This window comes from Rattus norvegicus, chromosome 17, assembly GCF_021556685.1.
Source record: "Rattus norvegicus strain SHRSP/BbbUtx chromosome 17, alternate assembly SHRSP_T2T, whole genome shotgun sequence".
Classification (NCBI taxonomy): Eukaryota; Metazoa; Chordata; class Mammalia; order Rodentia; family Muridae; genus Rattus; species Rattus norvegicus.
In genome coordinates this window covers 82,409,955-82,426,658 of record NC_141550.1, presented here as the reverse complement: position 1 = coordinate 82,426,658, position 16,704 = coordinate 82,409,955, and the positions used below count along the sequence as shown (strand labels likewise).

The window sequence follows — 16,704 nt, the reverse complement described above, 5'->3', positions numbered from 1 at the left end:
TTGGACAAGAAGGAAGGATGGGTGGGAGAAAAGTTTTAGAGAGGGGAGGAGACTGGAGCAAGGAGAGAGAAGCAGTGGCGAGAACATGGAGGAGGCTGTTAAGATTTCTCTCTGCACATTTACAGGTTGTTATGAATATTCTTAAAGGATGGATGTGTACAGGGCTTTGTATGTCTAGATGAGCAAATTATGTCTTATCAATTGGATCAGAGGTCATTGTGTTGTGTGTTCTTTCATGTGGCGATTTATGTTCAAGAGAGTGTGTGGTGGCTAGACACGCTAGCCCACCATGGAATTGGGATATGTATGTCTGGCATGGTGGCAACCTGCCTCAGGAACTAGATGTAGAAAGATTGCTGCCGGGCTCAGTGAGAAACCATCGGCAGTGTGATATTGGATGGAGCAAAGAGGGTGAGAGGCCTTGCTGACTGAGATGACAATATCTACCAGATATCTTGGTGCACTGCGGTGCCGGACCTAGAGCTAGATAAAAGAAAGCCTTTTTTTTTTTTAAATTTTACAGCAACAACCTTACTGTATGGCATTTGGACTCCAGCAGAGCAAAATATCCAAACTGCCAGGCAGAAGTGGCCACATCTGTAATGATCCTTTTTTAAGAAATCTGTTCTCTCTATTGATTCTTCAGTATTGGCCCTGGTCACACCACTCAGTGTTGTAAAGGGAATAACTGTCAAAGGTATGGGTAATTAACATACAACCTGGAGGCTGAATACCTTTAATTATTCAAGTCCCTAATGTTGAGAAACATATTAGTCCACTGCCCAAGTATCCCAAGCATCTTGTGCTATTAATGTGTCAGTTTTAATTTAATTTTCAAAACCAGATACAGCATGGATAAGTATCCTTAAGGGTCACTCCTCGAAGAAGAGCTAAATATTCCTGCCTGGACCTCCATCCCATTGGTAGAGCATATTTCTCATAGTCTGAGAGCATCCTAGAATAGCCTCCCTCTGAGGTGGGTCAGTGTCATCAAGAGTCCTTAGAATGTAATGGAGAACAGCAGCAAACGCTAGAAGAATGGGAACGTAAAAGGTCTCCGCTCGCTTTTCGAGCCGTCTTTGTGGATTCTGGTGGCTGCTGTAATAAAATCCCTAAAACAAAGTGGCTTTGGCAACTGGAAAGAACAAGATCAAGACACTAGAGGTTTGGTGTGATTATTAAGGCCAGTTTCTGATGTGTAAGTGACATAGTCATATGTGATTGGTTGAAAAAGAGAGCAAGTTCCTGGGCCCTCTTTCATGAGGGTACCACTCTCATCACTAAAACACCTCCTCCAAACTCCACCTTCTAATGTCATCATTGCATGGGGAGGGATATATACATACATACATACATACATATATATTCCTCAAGACATAAATACAACCTGCTCAGTCCATATCAGGTTATTTCTGTATATATTATCTCAGGGCTGACCGTCGGGACTGAATAACCTTTGCAGGGCTTTCTCTGTGGAGGACGATTTCTTCTGCTGTCTGCATTCCTTCCTTCCTTCCTTGTCTAGGGAATGTGAGCTTTCACTGTCTCCATTTCTTCCCCTTACCTGGCATTATAAAATACAGATACAATCTTCTCATACCACAGATCAAAACTCTTTTCAAGCTCTTGTTATCTTTTAAAATAAAGTTTATATTAACAAACAAGCGCTGTTAGTGTCTCTATTGTGTCATCCTTGCTCGGGGCTTGTTTATGCAGGGGATCATGGGGCGGTTCCTGTTATATTAAAACATAACAGCTTTATATAAAACATACAAAAGTATATATTAAAAACCAGGCAGTATTAAACAAAAAGATTAAGGGAATTGACTCTGAAACCGACTCTCAAACCTAAACTATCCCATGGTAAGTCCTGGGTTTATATCCTGATTTTTTTTTCTTTTTCATTTATTGCCTGATGCAAAACAAAGTACTTATCCTTTCAAAGGGATCTAGTAATCTACATCACAGGGTGTGAGAGTTACTCACTGTAATATATATAAAGGCTTAGTCCTGACCTGCATAATACTAAGGTGATAAACATTAGTAGCTGGTATTCTTACTTAAGACACTATCCCATTATTGTATTACTACTACTACTACTACTACTATTACTACTACTACTACTACTACTACTACTACTACTACTACTACTACTACTTTGCTTTTAAATTGTAACCCCTGTAATGATAGCCTACTGATGACCTAATGAAATATTTCTGAATGCATGGTTTATGTAGATGTCATTTTCTTTTTCTTTTTATAGTTCTGGAAACTAGATTTCTAACATCAAATGTCTCTAGGGATTGGTTTAGAGCATTGGTTCTCGGTCTTCCTACTGCTGCCACCCTCAATACATAACCACAAAATTATTCATGACTATAATTTTGATACTGTTATGAATTGTAACGTAAAATATGTGCTTCCTGATAGTCTCAAGCGACCTCTGTAAAGTGGTCACGGCCCATAGGTTGAATGAGACGTCCCTGCTGGGTCATTGGTGGCTGATTGCATTATGTAGTTACAAGGCTTTCTCTCTGTGGATGGGGAGAGAGAGGAGGGAAGAAAAAGGGGGAAAGGAGTGAGAGAATAAATAAATGAATATATGTATTCTGGAATGTACTTACAGCAAATAGGACGCTGGTCCTGCTAACTAAGGCCCAATCCTGTGACTTCATTGGACTGGAATTATCTATAAAAGGTCCCATCTCCTAGTGCCTTTGTGTCTAGGCTTTAAACTTGGCATTCAGAGAGAAACGTATCAGCTCCTACTTGTGTCTTTCAGTTACAGAAAAATCAGAATTTTTCCACAATAGTATTTCATACCTTAAAGGCATATACACTATCCCATTATAGATATACGGGCACATATGCACACATATACACACACATATATAACTTCTCCTTTTTACAAACATTAGTGTATATATGATGTGTGTAAAGGTGGCTGTGCCACAGCGTATACATGGAGTCGGTTCTCTTCTTCACACAAGGTCCAGGGAATGAGCGAAATTCATCGTAGTTGCAGGCAGGATGGCCACTCTTCAGCCAATCTCAGCAGCCCTTTCCCTTTCTTTAGTCAAAATCCTCTCCAGCTTGAAAAGTTCCAGCTTCCTCTGACTGAGATGAAGAACTAAGTTTTATTCCACCTTTGTTCCTTTCCTTGACGTTGGTCTTCTCAATCAGTAGCTTGTATAAATAAGGGTATTCTCACTGTTCATATTTTTACACCCAGTGTTCACAATTACCTAGCACAGTACTTTGCCTGCCCCGTTTTATTTCTCAACATTCCAGACACTTTAAGCTGAAGGCAGACAGATTTTTAAAGTCGTGTAAGTTTTAAGGTCTCGAGGGGATGAGAACTTGAAAAATCATCGAAACGTAGGCTTTGCTTTGCAGACAAAGAAGGGAGGCGGTAAGACGACATAGAAAACACACAGCCCAAGCATTTAGACTTATCTACTTCCACTCTTAAGTTTATTCTGCTAGTCCACTGACTCCCTCACAGGCCTTTCCAGAACACACACTATGCCAGAGAGTGCCTTTATTGCTGCCACTCCTGGAGCACTGCAATTCAACAACTGGCTAAACCTCGTTGTTCATTAGCAAATGGCTTCATTCCTTTTCTACCACGTATTCACATTGCTAGGAAATGCTGGCATAACGACACCATACCTGAGTGTGACCATGGAGGATTTGAAAGGGTCTCACGGGCTCGGCTTGAAAATCCAGCTGAGCAGAGGTTAGGATTATGCAAAATAAAATTCATTACCTTGTTAAGATTTCTGGTTTTACCAGAAAGGACACAGCATTGTGTGTAAGTTTTATCAGTGAATGGAGGATAGGACCTGTATAGGATTTATTAATCTCATTGCAGGGTAGGGTTTTCAAGGGTTTTTAAAAGTGTATTTTAGTGTAATGAAAATACACTAACTTAGGGCGTAAGCCCTCTGACTGGAGATTTGTTCTTCTCGTGGTCATTTGTGAACAAATAGAAAGCGAAAATGTGCTTCTTTCATTTGAAAAGAGACTTGGGAGAAAGACAAGAAAAGCAATTTCATAGGGTGAGGGAATTATAATGAATAATTCCCTTGCCGTGAGATAGTACATGGTATTATAAAAGTATTTGAAGAGGAAATTTTTGAATAAATAATAATTTGTATTTCCATTGTAGAAGTTCACAATTTAGATGTTATAATTTAAATAAGCAAGCCAATAAATAATTTAACACTAATTACATATTACTTGATAAAATATGTACTGCTAATTAAAATGTAAAAGATAAAAATAATAAATAGACTCTAAAAGAAGTGACAAGGACATTAATCAGTGTCTGCTTGAGGTATGCCTCCTTAAGTATAGATTAAAATTCAGAAAAAAAAAACACACAGATAAAGATATTTTCCTTTTCTTAAAACACGCTTTTTACATTAGAAGTGCTAGAGAAAAAAATCGGTAGTACTTTACAAGGTGTGTGTGTGTGTGTGTGTGTGTGTGTGTGTGTGTGTGTGTGAAAAGGATCTATTTCTCACAGGGTGCTAATGCTCTCCTCAGAGCCATAGACCATCTAACAAAAACCCAAATGCCAAGCATGGGAAGCCTCCCATTGTTGGTCACTGGAGTCCAAGAGACTCCCCAAATCATATCAACTATGGTTCCTTGGCTTTGCCTCCTGAAAGTAAGACCATGCTCCTGAAAACACAACACATCTCAGATGCTGGACTGGGAAGAACTGAGTGGAACTGACTCCCTGAGGACCAGCTCTCACCGTATCAGACAATGAAGCAACCAATCGTCCTATCAATCGTCCTGCAACACCTCCAAACCTGACTAGCCTGACAAGTTACCCCAATACGACCATTAGTGGCACTTTCATCTTGAGGGTAAATAACAGCAGAAGGACTAGACATAAGGTTCCCTCCATCGGAGGGAATTTATGTCCGGTGCTATAAGCACAACCAACCATCCATGGAGAGATCATAGACTAGAAGAGAACCTTTAACTGCTTTATTTAATTTTAAATATTTACCCTTATACCCTCAAATAAGTATAGCTCTTAGTGGCTTATCAAAGAAGATCCTTTTGAGACACATGAAAAGTCCAACAGCAGATCAAAATACAGAGAATAAGTGACCATAGAGTGCCCAGCTACCGTAGCCACATATGCGATCAGACCCTATGTTCTTCAGGCTCATGGAAAATCACAGATGGTGTTCTATAGACACAGCAGAGAAGCTGTGCCCATGAAATCACAGCAGTATGGCTGCCTACAAAAAAATCTGCACAGTGACACCACCAGGTGATGGAGACTGGGGAAGTTTCATCAGGTCCAGTCCTTACATGGATACCCACAGGCCAACTAATGTCTGCTGAGAGAGAGAGAGAGAGAGAGAGAGAGAGAGAGAGAGAGAGAGAGAGAGAGAGAATCAGCTTTCTCCAGGGGTGAATTCTCCAATCCCACGTACTCAGCTCTAAATACATGTATATAAGCACAACACCAAATAGACTCATGGGGGGGGGGGCTGTGTATAACAAGAACAAAGAAGTAGTCATGAATTCTAGGGGAAATCAAGAGGCCATGGGGAGCTGAGAGAGGGAGTAGCAGAAAAGATTTAAATATAGTGTGTTGGTTTATCTGAGAATGGCTTCCACAGGGTCCACTCAAATGGTGGAAAATTTTGGAAAAGGCTTAGGGGGTATGGCCTTGTTAGAAGAAGTGTGATGCAAAAGGAGGGCTTTGAAGGTTTACAAAACACACGCCCTTCTCAGTGTTCTTTCTGCTTCCTGCCTGTATTGTGAGATGTGATCTCTCAGGTGTTCCTGCTGCCACTGTTTTCCTACACGGTGAGGGGTTCTAACCCCCTGGAAGTGTCAGCCCAGTCAAACACAGTCCTCTATGTGATGTCTTAGTCATGGTACTTTATCACAGCAATAGAAAAGCAACGAAGACATACAGTATTCGTGGATGAAATTTAAGATATATATATATATATATTTAAGTTGAACAAGAGCATGCTTTTAAAATATAGCCTTTTCTCTCTGTATTGGTAGATATACGACTGGATTTATAAATAACCATCTCTATTCTATTGGGAAAAAACTAATATGATCTTGAATTATATATTACATATATATTTAAAATGTATAGTTTTAAGAGAAATTTGGATTTAAGTTACGCTTCCTTTTGAGATATGTATGTCTTAAGGGTTGGCAAAGCTGGCATGTTGGTTTGTCACAGAAAGAAAATTTGAGTTCTAACTTTCAGTAATAAGTTTCATTCATTTGATTAATAATTATAATTACAATATTTATAATATTTATAATACTTCATGCACCTGAAGTTTAGGAAAAAAATTAATAACTCTCTGCAATTGTAAGGAACAGCTTTGATCATAGAGCGTTACAGATGGAGTACTACAAAATTTCACAATTACCGTTTTAGATTGTAACGGCTGAAGAAAGCTTTATGTAAAATCACATGTATGTTCTATCTTATAAAATAGCTAAGATTCTATGTATAAAATTAGGTTAAAGAAAACTCTAGAACCCTCAAAATAGCACATTAGTTGAATTGAACCTAAAATGGATTGATGAGTTTGCTGCCAAGCCTGAAACATGCCTCCCATCCCTGGGACACATGGTTGAATGAAAGCACCCATTGCCACAGGTTTTCCTCGAACTCCACACGTGTGCCATACTATGCATAAACTCCTAAGTGCATGTGTGTTTACATGCACACACACAAGTAAATGAATGTGATTTTTTAAAAAGAAGATAAAGGGAATATGAAAGACAATTTTTAAAAAGTCATGAGGAAGGCAATGGTCATGACAGGTATTTTTAGCAATTCCCTAATACTACAGGGGAGAATGCTTAAGTAAGGAAGAAAGTGTAAATTAGGCAACCCCGTTTTCAAACTGGGTGATTTAAAGTAAGAGCTTATTTGTCTTAACTCTTAACACAGGAACAATGTTCTAGAAGATATCTGCATTTTGAAATCGGCAAGCTAGGTGTCTTGAAAAAAATCATTGTTAAATAGCAAACTGCCTAAAATGTGAGTCAAGAAGTACAAAAACATTGGTATTGCAACAAATCACCACAACATATCTTAAATTATGAAGATTGAAACATTGTTTTGTGAATCCATTCCAAAGGCCAGGAAGTACCTGAATCTTTACACACTTTTTTTCTTTTATACTTTTCAGTATGTGAAGTGTAAGACTATTCCTAGTTTAGGGAACAGCAATCGAAGGTGGAGTGAAGCTAACTGAAAAATCAGCATGGAAGAATTCGGGGTTCTCATTACTTGGAACCCGACTTCCAAATAACTATGAAATATGCATTCCAGAAACAAACAAACAAACAAACAAACAAACAAACACCCCAATGCCCACAAACTCTTAAAATGCACATTTGCCTTTTCCATTCCCAATTGTCAAAGCCAACAAACTATTTTAAATGCCACAAATAGTTTCCATATTAAATAAAATGGAATGCTAATCCTTGAATAAAACTTGGGTCTTTAATCCCAAGTTTTGCCAACATAGGGTCTTAAAATTTAAGAGATGAAATCTGTGCCATTTATCACCTGGTTGGTTTAGGTCAGCTTAGCTCCATCTAGCTTTGTAATACATGTTACCCCTTTAGAGATATTTTAAATACAAAAATGTATTTACAGGAGCAGCCAGGTAATGACTTGGTTGGATTTTTCATGGCTTATCAAGGGCACTGTGGAAGGCAACTTCCAACTCAAGAGTATAGCCTATTCTCTTAAAATTTTAGTTTTGTGTATTATCCTAGATTTTAAGGACCGGGTAATAGAGTGAGAACCTCAAAGCCTGCTACAAAAGTGATCAGAAATTAATTTTTAAAAGAGGAAATAAAAAAGGAGTCAGAGTCCAGGAGAAGAGAGGCTCTCTTAGCCCCCGGGTAGGGCAGTAAAAAGTCCAACCACCCGCAAACTGGACAACTCCCAAAACAAGCCGGAGACTCCCATTAGCTTCTCCCCACTTCCGCTTCCGGGGAAGAGTCTCTCCCCTCCCCCCAGCCCTCCGCGGGGGCGGGGCTAAAGGAAGCCGGAAGTCAAGCCGCTTCCGGCAGGGGAAACTCCTAGTTGCGGCTTCGCCCGGCTTGACAGGCGCTGTCTCTGCGGGCACCGAGCTACACTCATCCCGCTCGGCCTCCCAATCGCGCCTCGGCCGCCGCCGTCCCGCTGCCCTTTTCTCAAGCCTTCCCTTCCCTATGTTCCGGGACCGGAGTACGGGAAGCAAAGACCCTCTTGTCCAGTCCCCATCATGTCCGAAGTGACCAAAGAGCTGCTGGAGCTGGTGTGGGGCACCAAGAGCAGTCCCGGACTGTCGGACACCATCTTCTGCCGCTGGACGCAAGGTACCAGGGCAGGGCTCACCGTTCCAGCCGCTCAGCTAGGGCTCTGGGAGTCGGGCCAGGACGCCTCACTCGGTCCCAGTACCCCCGCTCCACCACTTCTCCCCGGCCCCATCACCCCGGGGACCTGGCGCTTGGCCCCAATGCCCTATTCTTCACCAGCACCAGTGCTGGGTTCCAGTAACCACGCTTTAGGCACCGCGTTCTGTCCCAGTATCCCCGTTTGGGCTTGGCACTTTAGCGCCAGCTCTGATGCCCTCACTTTTCCCTGTGCTCGCGCTTAGTATCACGGCTTCAGTCCCTGTAGTATCCGCACTCTTTCCCTGTACCAGCCCTCGGTCCCAGTGCCCCAGCTCCGGCTTCTCGGCTTCCCGCACTCTCATTCTTTCCCGGTACCGGCGCTTGGTCCTAGTACAACTCTTACTCTTCGGGTCCTCGCACTCTTTCCTATAGAGTTTGATCCCAGTACCCCTGCTCTGATCACCATTGGGACTGCGATCAGTTCTAGATCCCGGACTTAGTTCCAATAACCCAGCTCGGGCATCTCGGGTACCCCGCGTTAGGATCTATTACCATCGCTCTGGGCTGTCGGATACCCTGAGCTCCAATTAGTGGTTCTCAGCTTTCCTAACGTTGAGACCCTTTTATACAGCTCCTCGTGCTGTGATAACCCCGAATTATAAAATTATTTTGCTGCTACCCCATAAATGTAATTTTGCTACTGTCATAACTTGTGATTATAAATACCTGAGATGCGACCCCCAAAGGGGTCGCGACCCACTGGTTGAGAACCACTGCTCTAAATAGATTTTGATGGGGAGAGCTTGGGTGAGAGAGTTCACCAAAGATCCCAAGTGCCTCTGCTACTCTGGGCTGATCTGCTTCAGGGAGGGGTGATGGGGGGGATGAGCCCTGGGCCCTGATGGACTGCAATATGTGACACCAGAGAGTGCCATTGTCAGGATCACTACACCTCCAGCCTCCCAGTGAGCTTTAAGTTATCAGTGTTTGGTGTGGTTTTTGGGAGGGTGGAGATCCAGGTGACTAATGCCAGAAAGCAGTTTCGTGTTGTAATTAATGTAGTTAGGTGTGGCGCTCTGAATGGAAACAGTATTGCTTGCTGCAACATTGTTCACTTGGTCCCCCTTAGCCCTACTTTTGAGACGGTGTCTGATATTGTTGTTACATTCTTTAAAGACATGTGGGTCGCTGCACTTCCTCTGCTAGTCTAATGGTGCTCAGAGTTACTCTTAGAGGGCACTGATAAATGTTGCTGTGGTAGTCTTTTGGGATTGTGGGAGTAGTCATAGGGCACTGACTTCCTGCATTAGTAATGTGGCTTGATTTTTGTGGTCGATAACTGCATTGAATTGACAGCTGTAACCTCGGTCTTCGGAAAGTAAGATATAGGTATAAAATGGCTAGCTTAGAGCAAAGTTACACTGGGAGAGATTACAGTTTGTGAAGTTACATTCGTGAAGCTACTATGTTGCTTTGCTTCGCTTGTTAAAATAAGCCAAGGGAGTAGCACACAGTTGTCAGTTTTTAATTGATGTGACAATTTCAGTTAACTCTTCGGAAAGCCATTTCACTTAAAGAAGTACGAGTTTTGGGTTATTTCTTTCTGAGCAATCCCTATTTAAAGATTTACTTGCTTTCATTTTATACTTATACATATATGTGTATGAGTGTTTTGCTTCTTTGTGTGCATGGGCACCACAGAGGCCAGAAGAGGGCATTGGATTCCCTGGCACTGAAGTTATGTATGGTTGTGAGCCTACATTTGGATGTTGAGAACTGAACCAGGGTTTACTTCACAAGCAGCCAGTGCTTTTAGCTGCTGTGCCATCTCTCCAGATGCCCAATTTTATTCAAAGTCAATAAGCCTTTTAACAAAAGGCTTGAATTGAAGTTACTTTCGTTCTTGAAACAGGGCCTTACCATGTAGCTTTGTCTGGCCTTGAACTCACAGAGATCCACCTGCCTTGTCCTCCTGGGTGCTGGGATAAAAGACAGTGCCACGTCTCCAAACTGGCTTTTTTCAGTTTGACAATTTGTTTTTTTGTTTCCGTTTTCTCCTGGTCTTTTGCCTACCTTGTGAAAACAAGTTTTCTACTTTTTTAGTTTATTGGCAGCACTCGCTCTTTTCTCTCCCTGGTGTCCTGAGCCCTGGCCTCAGAAGCATGGGATGGCAGAGCAAACGTCAAGCACCTGCAGTGGTTATTAGTTGAAGGGACGTAGAGACCTGGAAACACTTGAGTCCCTGGAGTGTGGCTAGAGGGGGCAGTGAGGAGGGGAGGGTAATAAACATTCTAAAAGTAATATAGTCACATAAGCCATTAAAAGGACATGGGCCCACATTCTGAGTGAAATAGGAGTCACTGGAAGGTTTGGAGTGTAGGAGACAGGGGTTCTGTATTCGGTTGATTTGGTTGCCTTAGTTGACAGTAGACTTGTGAGACAGTAATTAAGATGGTCCCTGTTGTAGCCCAGGAGGGAAGGTGGAGCAGATAAGAATATCAGCATTGGAGACAGTAGGAAGTGGTCATATTGACCATGCCCCAGCAGAACCCAAATTGGTGTCTTCTGTCTGACAGCAGCAGTATTGATCATACCGATGGGGACATTTGACATATTAGGAGCTCAGTTTTCAGTGCTGATTGTGCAACTTGTTTGGTAGATTCCCTGCAAAGGACCAGGGACTTTTCTCCTCCTCGCTGTTCCTCTGGTGCTGTGCAAAAGCTGTCATCGGTAGCGTAGGCACAACTTTTCCAAAACATTTTTAAAGAAGCATTCGGGGACAGTGTTTTCCTGGCCTTAGCTTAGCTCTTCTCAGGAGCTCAGGAAGCACACTGCCCTTTCCTCCAAACCTCTTGTTTCATTGTTTCACCCGCAGCTGTGGTGGAAACAGAGGTTACTATCTATAGCTTAACATGGGGATATCTTTTTTGTGATGGGGCAGGACCATATTTGGTTAAAATTAGATTTTGAGATTTTCATGCATAAGGGACAGTGTTTATCATATAATATGAAAAACAAGATTTCTATCTGAATGAAGAGTGAGGTGTCATTTTAAAATATAGAATGGCCAGCAAGATAGCTCAGTGAGGAAAGGTACTTGTCAACGAACCTGGCCACCTGAGTTTAACCTTCAGAACTTAACAGGCTTGAAGGAGGAAGATAACTTCTGCAAGTTGTCCTCTCACAGTGGCATACACACACACACACACACACACATACCATTCATTCCTAGATTATGTGGTTCAAAGTTTGAACTTAGGTTTTCCTTTCATTAAACTTAACTAAATTATAATTCAGCTAACAAGCAATTTTTTAAAAGCCACAATGTGCAAGCACAGGAGAGGGTTAATTATTTAGTACTTTAAATATGTAATATAGTTTTGTTAATTCAAGATTTTAAACATCTGTAATATGATGTTATGTTTTACAGGGTTTACAACCCTGAAAGACAGCAGAAGATAAGTGTCTCTATTCTGACACTATTACCTAAGGAAAATGGGACCCCATTCAGATATTTGACTTAGCCCAAACCATATGGCCATCTAATCAAGTCTGTGCCGCTGGTTTACCTGGTTACTAAGACTTTAGAACCCTTACTTGTCCAGTTGGTTAGAGGGATGTGTGTATGTACAGTCAAGACTTGAGAATAAACACTGAACATTCACAAAATGGTTCATGGCCCACATTTAAATTAGTGCTATAAAATGTGAAACTGAGGACATGGTCACTATCTTCACTGTGCCACAGTGTGTTACAAAACTCTGTATGTCAAATCAGTTATTAAATGAGTCACTTTAGATTTAATCAGAAATTGTTCTTTCTGTAATAAGCAAATTTCTTTTTAAATCTAGGAGATAATTTGAATGAAAAAGCATTTGACAAGAAAAGTAGCTGTACATTAACAAACTCATGTTCAAGGGTAAAAATAAAACAACTCAGTGTGATTGTGACTGTAAGCACCTCCCCTAGATCTTGATAGGTAAATTATAGTAGTAGGATTTTTAATAATGTTTTTGCTTCTTCTTTGAATATTAGACTCTTTAGGGAAGGCTAAGATTCACCCCTAATTTGATGTTTATTACATGAACTGAATTCTGTAGAACCTCACTCCTCCTCCATACTCACATGCAGTATGGGACTCCTTCCTTAGTCTCCTTGGACAAACACTGAAGGTCTCTCTCTTTCCAAGTGCTGACCAGGCCCAGCCCAGCTTAGCAGAAGAGAAGGTATGGGGACAGATAGATTTGGACGGTGTGGCCACAGATTCTTGGCCTCGTTTCTCAGTCCTAGTTGGGACCTGACATTTGATTGTCTTGTGATAACAAGCACTTTTGGTTGTCACTTTCCGTGGTTTTTCCATCCATCTTAACTACGTCCAGCTCCCTGTTTACTGTTACCAGGAGCTCCAGCGTGTGGTCGATAAAGCTATCTGGCCTCAGCAGACAGTAGTTACACCTTAGCTGAGTCCCCCCAGCTTCCAGTCTTCATCCCTGTGCTAATGGTCCATCGCCTCTCCTGGCAGCCTCTCTTCCCTGCCTCCTTTCTCCTTCTTCCCCAGTCTCTCCTGGGATCCCACCTCCCCTTCTACCTCCCAGTCACAGGTCCAGCCTGTTCATCCCATTGACGTTAAAGTGGGGAGCAGGGCTCATATAACAAAGGCTGCTGTACATGAGAATTCGCTCAGCTCGGGCAACCAGGTCTTGGGGTACAGAGCTTAACATTTGAATACATAGCAGCACCAGACCAGCCCCCAACAAGCTGTCCTTGTACATCCCAGAATTAGCATCCACACAGGTCTTCAGTTCTCGCCTTCTTCATTCTCTTGATTCCAGCCAGTGGCCTTGCTTTTCTTTGTCTTAGAAATGTTCTAAGATTTATATTTGTTAGGCCACCAGCTTTCATGTTTTCTCAGCTCAGGATCCCATTACACCCTTAAAAATTAATGAACTTAACATGAAGGCAGATAACGTCTGGATAGTGCTGTGAGAGGTACTTTAACTTGAGGTAGGTCCCTCGCCCCAGTCTCCAGCACTGTATTCTGTAGTGTAGAGGGGTTGGGAGGGCGCATCTGACACCCTCTGTCTGGTGGGTCCTCACTCTGCTGTGCTGCACTGTCTCAGCTCTCTTGTAAGACAGGTCTTGAGTTTCCTTTTTCCCATATCTGTTGCTGCATCAAGCCCCACTTTTCTCTGTCTGTCTGTCTGTCTGTCTGTCTGTCACCTATTCATTCACTCTGTTTGTTTGTTTTGAGACAGGGTCTCACTTTGTAGCCCTAGTTCCCTGGAACTCCCTAAGTAGACCCAGGTTGGGCTCAAACTCAGACTTCACCTGGCTCTGCCTCCTGAGAGCTGGGATTCAAAGCATATGCCTTTTTCCCCTCACAACCTTCATTCTTTTAGCTCAGTCATCAAGTGTCAAAATAATCCTTCATCCTGCCCTCCCTTTTCCTTCTCTGAACCTTGTACAACACAAAGTTTGCTTTTGCTATTTCTCCTGTCGTTTGGAGTCTGGCTGCTCTCTGGGTCTGAGTTTCCTTTGCAGTAATCTGGTGGCACCCTTGATTCAGCACTTGTCTTAGCACATGTCGCAGCTGACTGCTCTTGCGTCTAATTGATCTTTTCCGGAGCCTTTGCTACTGTATTTCTGTCTTGCCTGCTTTTCTAAGCTGACGTCCTACCTTGCTGACCTAGCCTCTCTCTCTTTAATGTCCTCAGCTTCACCGTCTTTGCAGCGCGTGTTGGCATTCACTGTACTGAACTGTCCCAGATAATTGCAGTGACTCTCTGTGTCCCAAAGCTTGCCCCGAGGTCCAGTGTCCCCACTTCTAGACGGTAGTGATGGCTCCTCTACGTGTTTCTAACTGAACTGTTTTACATCGCAGAAAGAAACACCCCTGATTGTCCTCCCTTTCAGAACTTCAGCAAACATTAACAAGCAGTGAGTATAGAGCATATGGTGAAACCAGCCAGGGACACCTGTATAGTAAATTAACATAAACATAGATTATGATAAATGCTGGCTCTGGGAGGCATGTGCGAATACTCAGGTTTGCCAGGAAGTCTCTCTAAGGAGTTCACACCTAAATCGCTCCTGAAGAATGTGAAGACCAGAGCAGGAGGAAGCATTTCATTGAGAGAGAAGAAGAGCATAAGGCCTTGATAGCCAAGCAAAGTGAAAGTAAAATGGAGGTCCATTGAACTGGCCGATCTTACCATGTCTGTAACCAGAAAGGGGAGTTAAGGTCTTACTTTACTTGCAGTAAAAGTCAATAGAAATATTTCCAGCAGCTTGTGACCAGATCTGTTTTCCGTCTCTGAAACCCTCTCCAGGCCATACAGAAGACTAGGGGGGTTTGGGAGCTGTGGTTGGAAGCTTTTATCTGTTCTCTGGGGGAGAGGGCAAGTTGTCTGAACTATAAGTGGATGAGATACAGGACACATTGGAGATGTGTCTTGGAGCCTTGAGCCAAAAGGAAAGAAGAAGCCTAAAAGATGAGTCAGTTTCTTCAGAAAGGGCAAGCATATGTTTCAGGCAGAAGGAGCATTATGTGCAAAGGCTTGGTAGAACATACCTGTGATCCCAACCCTTGAGGGGTAGAGACAGGAACGTCTGAAGACCTGGAAGAACCTCACCAGGGAGACTGGAGTCACTGCGGGATCACGTGGACTTCAGATGCAGCGTCTGGTCTGTATCTGGGGATTTCTCAGTTACAGTCAGTAATGGAAATTGAGGGAGTAGATGAAATTGTTAGGGGTAGATAAAATTCTGCATGTTACCACAGAGAACACACAGACAAGAAAAAGCCTAATCCCAAGGCCAGGGCCTGGGGAGCACCAGCATGCAAAAGGCGAGATCCAGAATAAACAGGCTGACCTGCAACAAAAGACCAGAACGCAAGAGGCCAGGTCTCTTCAGGTTTAGGCTCATGATTTTAGTTGGCTCTCTGGAAAATGAGAGGAGGATTTCTTGGTGGAATCACTGACTTTTTAAAAAACTATGTGAAACATTTAAATGCTGTCTGGAAGAGAGGTTAGAGGAGAGACAGGGTGAGGAAGCTCTGAGTCTCTAGCTTTTTGTGTTTGTTTTCTGTCTGTAGAAACGTCAGAGGCCGCTCTCATTTCTGTGAACCAGGCATGCTCCATTTACATGCAGTGATCAAACTTCAATTTTACTTTAGCAACACCATTTGAAAACAGCCCCTCGTCTCCATAGGAGAACAGCTTTTATTAGGTCAGTTACATCTCTAATGCGCTCTTAAAAGAGCCTTCCTGTCTCCTCCAGCCTTTACAAAAGAAGCAAATGTAGTCCTGCAAGAACCAGAGCTTCCTCCGGCTCACTGGTCTGTGGTGTGTATCTCCTCCCCTTCCTTTCGCCTCTTCGCGCTCCTGTCTACCTCTGACCTGCCCTTCAGCTGCACTGCATTTCTCTTTGATCTGTCAACATTTTCTGCTCTTACAGCCCTTTACCCTTTACTACCGATACTGCGTCCACCCGAACACTATTTGCCTGCCCTTGTTTCCCAGCCAAACCCTCTGCCATAAGCAGCCTCTGCTCGCCTGTTAGTGTCTAACTTGCGCAGCAGAGTAAGTCGTTCCTTTCTGCACCCAGGACACCCTTCATTCTCCTGTAACATTGACATATGCTTTAGTATTACCTATTTACCTGTCTCCTCAACTGGATTATCCGCTCCTGTAGACCAGACTGTAGGAGTCGTGTCTATATTCTGAATTGCACCTATAAGATCTGGTATTTATGAGATATAAGCAAACATCGTGTTACTACTGAATTTAAACAGTACTGAAATTCAGGAGAGCCCTACCATATTGGAATTGAAAGTGAACATTTGAAAAATAAGACCACTGAAGCTCAGGGAGATAATGTGATCTTTCCCCCTAGAAGGAGATTCTCCTGACTTCTGTCCCAAGGCCACCTGCATAACTTTAGCTGCTGTCAGTTAGTGCTGATTCGGAGTATCTAAACTGTTAGAGCCAACCTGTGAACACTCACTGTCCACCCTGGCCTTCCTCTTCAGTACAGAATGTGACTCGAAGATGGAAATCCACCTAGGCCACCGCTCCCTTTCAGTGCGTGTTCTCAGTAATGTCTAAAGGGGAGGGGGCTGAAGTGAACATCAAAGACACTGTCTGGAAAAGAGTGTTTGGCTTTTAGTCTTCCTTCAAGCAAACTGAAGTATGCAAGAGTAAGGTTTAAGAGGTTGGAGGTGTAGCTTAGCACCAAGTGTGCGCCTGCCATGCATGAGCTAATTTCATTCATCAGACCAAGAATTAAATAAAAGTCAGA

General features: G+C 42.7%; 1 protein-coding gene across 23 annotated transcripts in view; it reads left to right on the top strand.

Moving 5' to 3' along the window:
- Positions 1-8,104: 8,104 nt before the first annotated feature.
- The window catches only part of Mindy3 (MINDY lysine 48 deubiquitinase 3), a 78,662-nt gene continuing 70,062 nt past the window's right edge, over positions 8,105-16,704 (top strand). For 22 of the 23 annotated variants that reach the window (XR_015640736.1, XR_015640735.1, XR_015640733.1 and 19 more), the window contains exon 1: positions 8,109-8,385. Coding sequence is in view for 6 of the 23 variants with exons in the window: in XM_087590260.1 (XP_087446386.1) it covers positions 8,292-8,385 (94 nt within the window). In the remaining 17 variants the exon portion in view is untranslated. 23 annotated transcript variants of the gene reach the window in all.